The sequence below is a fragment of the Callorhinchus milii genome, unplaced genomic scaffold, assembly GCF_018977255.1.
Source record: "Callorhinchus milii isolate IMCB2004 unplaced genomic scaffold, IMCB_Cmil_1.0 Scaffold22, whole genome shotgun sequence".
NCBI classification, from domain to species: Eukaryota; Metazoa; Chordata; class Chondrichthyes; order Chimaeriformes; family Callorhinchidae; genus Callorhinchus; species Callorhinchus milii.
The window spans coordinates 1519767-1528991 of NW_024704763.1; the positions used below are offsets into that span (position 1 = coordinate 1519767).

Consider the following 9225-nt stretch of genomic DNA (forward strand, 5'->3'; position numbering starts at 1 on the left):
CGTGTCACATTAAAACAATATCTACACACACACACACAAGCTGTGAATAAGCCAGACAATTGCTGAATTACTGTAATAAAAAGGCACGTTGTAGTTCTTTAGCTCTCGGGCTGAGATGATGGTGATTATTTATTAACCCTGAAGGTGGGGGCACGAGTTGAAGTTCCTGCCTTGTAAATGAAGTGTCTGGTGCTGCTTGGAAAGAAATTTCCAGTTGTCGCTTTCGAAGAGGATGGGGCAGAACAAGATAATTTGGCCACTCAATCCACGACTGTTTGTGGGACGCTGCTGTGCGCAATTGTCTGCCGCATTTCGCCCACAAAATAGTCAATCCACTTTACAGTTTACTCTTTAAAGCGCTTCCAGACGTCGAAACGACGTGATAAGGCGCTATCTCAAATGCAAGGATCATTATTTTTATAAGGCACTCACTCCGAGATTCAAAGCTACACTCCACACACAGACCCACAAATAATTGTGTATATATATATATATAAAAAAATTTATTGAAACTGTTGAATGACAAAAAAAAAGCCACAAAAACTAAAACGTTTGTCTCTGCTGAGAAACATTGTACAGGTGAAATGTTGTACTCTGGACAGTCACTCCTTAAACCATCTTTAAGAGGAAAATGAAAATAAAGATCTGTACATTCACTAGCTTCCCTCCCCCACCCCTCGCACCCCCACCCACCCCGGTCTTCCACAAGATAAGAAAATACAATTCTGCATTAGTATTATACCCTTGAATGTATGAAAACAAGTCCATTCAACGCTACATGCTATTATTTCTAGTCACTCCATGTCTGCATAAATGATGCTCGTAAAAGGAAACTCAGCAGAGCACAGCCCAGCATTAGAAGAAATGTACAGTGTGTTTTTCTCCTGCTGTATTGAAGCTCTCAGCTCTCGACTCAAAAGGTTTGTGGGTTCAAGCCTCCAGGCTGGGGATTTGAGCTCAGTCAAGCCTGATGCTCCAATGCAGTGTTGGGGGGTGGGTGGAAGGTGGGGGGGTCTGAAAAAAGAAAGCGCTGCACGGTTGGAGGTGCCATCCTTCGGATAGACATTGAACCGAGCTCTCGTTTGTGCCTGTTTTAGACGGACGCTAAAGATCCCGTGGCACTTTCTCTCGCCCGGTGTCTTAGCCGACAATCGCCCCAGATAAAATTGGTCACTCACTTCGTGGCTGTTTGTGGGGACATCACTGTGCGCAAATTGGCTGTTAAGTTTCACCTACGAAAATACTCAAAAGTCACTGCACTTTACAGTAAATCCTGTGAAGCTCTTTTGAGACGTTTCAACCAACATGATAAGGTAATGTATCTAACGAAGGATTATTCTGAGGATCATATAATTACAGACCAGACACCCGTGTTGTCAAAACAGGTTCAAATTAATATTTCATTACAATGAAGTCAATCATCACACAAGAGATTCCTCGGTTGGGGACTGGTTGCAAACGGACCGGTTTCAGAAAGTGAGCGACGAGAGTGGGGGCGTGGAGAAGGGAAGAGGAGAAAGTGGGGGTGGGGGGGGGAAACAAAACTAACAAAAGGACGAGTAATTTGGTCATTATTTACAGAAAGAAAGAAAGAAAAAAAAGACACACTCGCCACTTTCCAGGATCAGAGTAAATCAGAGACAGAACCAGGTTCACTTTCCCAATCTGACGCGGAGCGAATGAGAACGCCACCTCTCACAATACGGTACATATTGCTGGGGATACAACACATGGAACGTCTATCTATATAAAAAAAACAATTTCCCCCTCCCTCACCCTACACCCCCCCCCACAAAAAACCCCCAACAACAAACGAGGACCAATGTCTCTCTCAAACACACACACACTCACTCTCTCAAACAAACACCCATTCAAACACACACACACACACACACACATGTAAAATCCCAGAGCAGTTGTGCTGTGCAGCACGGATCTTCCTCTGTTGCATTTCCACAGCAACATTACAACCAGAACAGAGAGAATCCTCCTCTACACTTCCCCCACCACCCCCCCAATCGGGTTTTATTTAGGGGCAGAGGGCAGTGGGGGAAGAAGAAGAGAAACAGGAAAGAGAGGTAAAAAGAAAGGAGAGCGAGCGAGAGGCGGGTTAGAAAGGCTGCCAGGGTGGATTCAGTCATCTTCCTCGCCTGCCTCCTCCTCCTCCTCTTCCTCAGCTTCTCGTTTCCTCTTCTGTCCTCGGGCGTCTGGGATGAGAACAACAACAAGGAGACGTTGCAGGGAGATCCCAGACATGAGCAACACGAACAGCAACGCAAGGAGGCTCGCAGTCACACAACTACAACAACTTGCATTTACACAGAGCCCTTCGTGCGGGGAGGCTGCGCCTCAGAGCGCTTAAACAGCGGCGGAGTCTGGGGGGGGGCGGAGGGACGGGAGGTGACCGTAAGCCAGGTCGAAGAGGAAGGTCTTCGGTTGTGATCTGATCGAGGGAGAGAGTGACGAGAGTTTCGGGGTGTAGTGTAGTGGAGCGGAGGGGGATGAGGGACGAGCAGGAGCTCGGAGCCAGTCGATCAGAGGCAGCGGGTAGCGGAGAGGGGAGTAAGCAGGTCGGAGAGGCAGGGAGGGCATGGGAAACATGGCAACAGCTGGAAAGGCTTTAATACATCAAAGCTAAATATTAAAAAGGTTCAACTATTAGTTAATGAATCAATTATTATTAAAACTACATTGGATTCTACACTTGTTAAGACTCTTGTCTCGTCACTGCGTCCGGGTAGGTGTGGGCAGTGGGGGGGCATGGGGGGGGATGAGGGAGAAAAGCAGCTGTGGATAGACACAGGGGACTGGTGGGACAACACTCTGGCAGGGACAGGAAGGAGAGCGCGAGTCTCTGCGTGTTTGGGTTTGAATCCCTCAGAGCCACAAGGTCAACACAGCAAAGGAATTCACCTGAGAGAGAGAGAGGCAACCCAGCCCGACCCAACTCACCCAATTCCTCTTCATCCTCTTCCTCGTCTATTTCACCATCATTGAAATCCTCCTCATCCTCCTGTTAACAGTGAAGGTGTAAATCAACAAATCAAAGCTCCGACTCCAAGTCCTCCCCCCACCCCCAACGACCAGGGAAGTGAATGCCCCATTCTGCACAGAATACAAGTCCCAATGCAAATCCTCCCCCCCACAAAAACATACACGCACGGTTCTAATCACTGGCAAATGCTCGTCCAACAATTAACGTCAGAGGGACATTTCAGAGCCCATGATGGTAACAATGATCCTCTGCTCCCTCCTCACCTCCTCTTCACCGCTGATGTCCTCTTCCTCCTCCTCTCCATCTTCTTCCTCCTCCTCCTCTTCTTCGTCTTCATCTTCATCATCCTCCTCCCCCTCCACCGCAGCTACCTCCTCCTCATCTTCCTCATCCTCGTCGTCCTCTGCGCGTTTCGAAACAAACAAAATTTAAAAAACAGAGAGTCTGTGGCACGCGATCACAAGAGAACCTAGAGGGAGATCAGCTTTTGGTCTACGTTGACCACTCTCCTGATCAACCTCACTCTCTCTCCACTTGCGCCGAAGGGTGGGGCAGAAAGGCCCGACCACTGATGGTGGGGTGGGCAGGGGATGTGGAACCCGCTGAGCGGAGGGAGCGGACAAGTCAGTATGGAGTTAACGGGAGCAAGACCTTTGAGAGGGTTTTGAAGGCGAGGATTTTGAACTCGATCCTCTGGGGGACGGGGAGCCAGTGGAGCCGGACCAGGGTGGGGATGATGGGGTCACGGAGCCTGTTGCATGAGAGGACGCGAGCAGCAGAGTTCTGAATGGTCTGCAACTTGTGTTGGCGGAAAAGGTGGGAAGCGGCGAGTTAGCATAACCAAGCCTGGATGTGTGGGTCAGGGTGTCGGCGGCCTGAGGGGAGAGGCAGTGGCGGAGCCGGGCGATGTTGCGGGTGTTAACAGCAAGATTACCATCTTCCTCATCATCATCATCGGGCCCCTCCACACAGATCTCCGTGTCCGAGTCAGGCGCCTCTTTGTCTTTGCGATCGTAGCCGTCCAGGTAGGTGAGCAGCGGCAGTAGTTTAAACAGACTGTCCCTGTAGTCACTCAGGTTTGTCACCTCACAGTTAAAAAGATCTAAACTCCTCAAGTTATCCAACTTTTTCTGTGTGGGGGGAGGGAGGGAGGGAGATGTATGGAAAGGAGGGAGATGGAGAGTAGGAAAGAGAAAGAGATTAAAATCAGACAAGATCACTGTGCAATTCACTCTCAATTTGGTGGCCATATTGCTTAAATCAATCACTTAAGATTGCTCGCGTACAATTCATGTAAGATTTCTACTCTTCCTCGTCTACCCTGAACTGTGTAAAAAAAACAAATACACACGTAAACAACAACAATAAATTACACTTATACAGTGCCCTTCACATCGGAAACATGTCCCAGGGCACTGGACAATGAGGGGTTTCGGACCCGAGCTGGGAGTTGGGCGTCAGAGAGGGGTGTGGCCGAAGGCACCATCAAAAAGGTCTTCAGACGGGACTTGAGGGAAGCAAGAGAAGGGGTGAGGTGGAGGGATTGTGGGATAAGAGTTTGAGTGTGGGGGCAGAGATGCTGAATGCCCGACCGCCAACAAGTTGCATTTATATAGCCCACCCCACGACCCCCCCGAGACCCTAGCCATCACCGCAAGCAAACCCGCTCGCTCCCTCACCAGAGGCTCTATTGTGCTGAGATCCTTGATCTTGTTGCCGCTCAGGTTGAGATGTGTGAGGTTCGGACATTTCTCTGCCAGCACGTCTAGTCCCCCCGAGATCCTGTTGTCACTGAGTTCAAGCTGTTTTTGTTTACACATTTCAAAAAACACACACACACACACACAGTGCAGTTAGCTATTGGTTTGTCGCGTTTCGCCCACAAAATACGCAGTCACTGCACTTTGCAGTATATCCTGTGAAGCGCTTTGGGGAGTCTCAACCACATGATAAGGCGCTGTATCAAGTCAAGGATTATGATGTTGTTTAAAAACCTTTTGGCGTTTAAACTGGAAGGTGGGACCCGGGCCACGATTGGCTAAAGTAGCCGTCGTTCATCAGGGTGGGAGGGTGGGCTCTGGGTGATGATCGTTTGGTCCAAGCTGTCACTCACCCAGACGACGGGCTGCGGTATTAGGAGCTAGTGTCGGGGAAATGCCCCCGGGTATAGCCGGTCGGCCCAGCCGTACCCCCAACCGCCTACCTTCTTTAGTTTGGTTAGCTTGGGGAGGTTCCCCACGGACGTCAAGCCCACGTTGATTGTGCTCAGGAATTCCAGCTCCTCAAACTCATCCGTCAGACCCTCGATCTTCCCCTCGTTCGACCGGCAATTGTCTAGAACGAGTTCTTTCACCTGGGGAGAAACCGAGGTTCGACACAGGGGTGAAAACATGGTACTAAACAATAGCATCTCCACCCCCCCCCCACCCCCCAATCCAGCCTGGGCCAAACCAATGGATAAGTCTTAATGACAACAACACATTACATTTACACAGTATCTTTCGTGTTGAGAGGGCGTCTCAAAGCGCTCAAGGACAATCTTTTTTTTTGGAGGTGAGCTGGGGGTTGGCCTCAGGAGGGGTCTTGGGCAGGGGGGGTGGGGAAGGAGGCTAAGCAATGGAGCAGTCAAAGAGGAGGGTCTTGAGCCAGGCCTTGAAGGAGGGGGCGTTGTGAGGCAAATAGACTGTGGGATAATTATGACAACCCTATAATTCAGGTCACAGGTGCCAGGGATCTGGAATACACTGGTGCGGGGTGGGGGGGGGGGTGGTGGGGGCTGAGAAATCCACATAATCCTCCCCCCCCCACAACCTTCAGCTGACGAAAGTTCCAGTTCTCTCTCTTTCACCCCTCCGCCCCCCCCCCCCACCCACCCCCAACCTTTACAGCCACACTTGGAAATCACTGAACCCATCTTACGAGTTCTTTTCCTTAAAAATTAAATTAAAGCGATAAGTTTAGCCATAAGCTCTCTCTCCACCAGCGCCGACCGGAAGCTAAGACACCACACACCGCACCCGCGCATCAAACTGGCCTGAGACCACCTGAAAGCCAAAAAGCCGTTTGCTGCGCAGCGAAAGAAAGGGCGTCGGATCCAGGGAGAGAGCACATTGCCAAAAGGACAGAGTACAAGTGACAGCGAGGGATGTTGGGTCACACGGTTTGCCCGGTGGGAGTTTACTGCACACTCTTCGCTTGGCTAACGCAGGTAATGCTGCCGCTCGGCAAAGCCGGGAGCCGCCCGCCATTGAAATGCCACCCTCTGACAGACAGACAGACAGACAGACAGACAGACGTCAATCTCCAACAGCGCACACACACACACGAGAAAATATTAATAAAATATCCTTCAACTGAGAGCCACCCCCTCCCCTACCTGCCCTGGTGACGTGTGGGAAGGGGGAGGGGGGAAGAGTTCTTTGACGTTCAGGTGGAATTTAAGGATCCCAAGACACTATTCGGAGAGGAAGGAGAACGGCTTCCGACAACCATTTCCCAGATAAATCGGTCATTCGCTTCGTAGCTGTCTCTGCGACCTTCACTGTGCGATCAAATTGACTGCAGCGTTGGCTCACAGAGTGCACTCAACAGTAATTCCCTGTGTAGAGGGCTTTCAGGCATTTCCACAGCACAGGCGCTGCGTCACAGCCCCCAACGTTAATATTATCCTGTCTTTCAGTGCTCCCGGACGCCACCCCGGCGTGAAGGGCGCGGTGTGGATGTAAGCTGTTGCTTTGGGACGTCCTCCCGACGGGGAAGGCGCCGTACAGACGTCATTTTGTTGTCGCCGCCGCCGCCGCCGCCGCAGAGACCCACCGCCAAATCTTGGGCTTTGGGAATTATCCCGAAATTTCTCGTTGGGATTATGCAGCAGCAGCAGCAGCAATAATAATAATAATCATCATTTTTTTTTAAAAACGTATCATCGAATTTTAAAAAAAAACACAAGCACTGTGTACTGTGTACTTGACCCATTTCATACGACAGGGCCCTGGTTGGGAGTAACAGATACGTGTGGACAGTGTGATGCGGCGGTTAGAGCGAGCACGAAAATAAAAATAAATCACTTGTAACAAACAACTGGGGGGGCGGCGGGGGGGGCGGCGGGGGGGGGGGGGGGGGCGGCGGCGGAGAAACAAACCAAGTGCTCCCCACAGCGCGTCGAAGAGACTTTTAATGTTAAACGGCCTCTGATGGGTCGTCAGGTCAGTGCCAAAAACAGCCCCGGACCGGATCTCCACATCGTGCGGCTCCAGCCTCCTCCCCCCAACGGACATCTGAATAATTCACCAGTCGACACGGCGTGTGAAGGGCAGCCCCCCCCCCCCCCCCACCCACAGCGTCCAGCCGCCGAGCCAGTGAGCCATTTCACCGTCTCCCACAGCGGCTACGACCGTTTTGGTCACTGGCGCGCTACAAGTCTGGCCAATTCAAACTGGGCTCTGCGCTCTCCAGCCCCCAAAACAACAACAACAACAACAACAACGACTCGCGTTCAGATAGCAACCTCCAGGCCAGGGCAATGCCTCAGAACGCTCAGCACAACAACACGGGGCGATGGGTTGGGAACGCAGGACTCAAGACCGTATCTCTCCATAATTTCTGAACTGAACGCTCTCTCTCCCCCCCACCCCCCCCCCGCCCACCCAAGTGGTTGGGAAAATGCTGTTATTCTACATTCCAATGTCACCCCCGGGGTGTCAGCCTCGACTGTGAGCTCAAAGCCCCAACATGAACCTTGAATCCACGACCTTCAGCCTCGGAGGCGAGCGCTACCCGCTGAGAGCCAGGCTGAGTAAAACGGAATTAAAAAGGGGTCCCTTCCAACCTCGCAGTTGCGGTCAAATCGCTTCTGGAACAGCCCAACCCTTTTCCGTCTACTTGCCTTTCCAGCCGACCAGTCACTTTGCCCAGGTTGTCCCCAGCCTCCGCCAACTTGCCTCCATAAATATCGGGGCCCAAAAAAGCAAAACAAATTCTGTCTCACGAGGTGCCCGGCCCGGCCCGGCCCGGCCAGGCCAGGCCAGGCTAGGCTAGGCCAGGCCAGGCCAGGCCAGGCTAGGCTAGGCCAGGCCAGGCCAGGCCAGGCTAGGCCAGGCCAGGCGGTGTCTGAGGGCGGTACACACAGCCACAAAGCACTGCCCGTGACTGCCATGGGCCGTGACCACACACTAAATGACCTGTGGCGCACAAGACCAAGTGGAAGAGGTAATAGAGCACGAGTAATGAGTTATTTAACTGACCTTTTGTGTTCAACCTCATGTGTTTGGGTCACCTAATTTTTGCCCCATTGCAGATCACCGCCAACCCCCCCCCCACCCCTCCACCCACCCACCCACCCCTTCCCACACATCATCCCACTACTAAAATCCCTCCTCCTATTGTGGGGGGAGTGGGGGCGGGGGAAAGAGTAAAGTGTATAGTTGCAGAGGAGCCCGACCCCCGGAGTAACGCAGCACAATTGCAGGAGTTGCGCAAAAGGAATTTGACACAGCGCCTGCGAGCGCTCAGGAACAAAAAAAAACAGCGGGTTGCCAGTCCCAGGCAGGTGTAGTGACTGGCGTACTGGCAAAAGCACCCGTTGGTGGCCGGGAGGGCGGGCGGGTACTCGTGCGAACTCACAATGGAGCAGTTTGCAGTCGCAGGAGCGCCCGTCGCTGGCGGTATCGGGGTGGGGGCGCCGTAACCAGCCCCGCGAAGCGAAGCGCGCGGGGGGGGGGTCCCGGCGAAGGTGACGGGGGGCGCCGCGTAGAACGCGAAGATAATAATAATAATTGTTGTTATGATTCATTATGGTTAATTGGTACTGAGTAGTCACGGTGGAGATTTTTCGCAGCCGCGGACAGGACAGGAAGCGGACGTGTGGTGCGCCTGCATTTGTGAAGCACCCACGGGTGGGTGGGTGTAGTGACTGTGCATTTGTGCAAAGCCACAGTGGGGGGGGGAGATATGCAGCCACAGGCCGTGCAAAGTGGGGTGGTGTAATGTGTATGGGGGGGGGGGGGGTGGTGTATGGGGGGGAGGTGGTGTAATGTGTATGAGGGGGTGATGGTGTAGTGTGTGTGTAGGGGGGGTGGGGGGGTGGTGTAATGTGTATGTGGGGGGGGGGATGTGCAGTGTGTATGGAGGGGGGGGTGTGGGGGGGTGTGGTGGTGGTGTATGGGGGGTGGTGGTGTAGTGTGTGTGTGGGGGGGGGGGGGGGAGGGTGTGGGGGGGTGTGGGAGAGGAGG

The 9225-nt window shown here is 52.6% G+C and overlaps 1 protein-coding gene across 2 annotated transcripts in view; it reads right to left on the bottom strand.

Annotated features, from left to right (window-relative positions):
• Positions 1-485: 485 nt before the first annotated feature.
• anp32a (acidic (leucine-rich) nuclear phosphoprotein 32 family, member A) overlaps positions 486-9225 on the bottom strand; it is a 10352-nt gene continuing 1612 nt past the window's right edge. For both annotated transcript variants that reach the window (XM_042343009.1, XM_042343010.1), the window contains exons 2-7: positions 5199-5348; positions 4675-4797; positions 3930-4125; positions 3259-3398; positions 2953-3013; positions 486-2207 (exon numbers count right to left, since the gene is read on the bottom strand). In XM_042343009.1, the coding sequence (XP_042198943.1) occupies positions 2134-2207; positions 2953-3013; positions 3259-3398; positions 3930-4125; positions 4675-4797; positions 5199-5348 (744 nt within the window). In that variant the 3' untranslated portion in view covers positions 486-2133. The remainder of the gene's footprint in view (positions 2208-2952; positions 3014-3258; positions 3399-3929; positions 4126-4674; positions 4798-5198; positions 5349-9225) is intronic.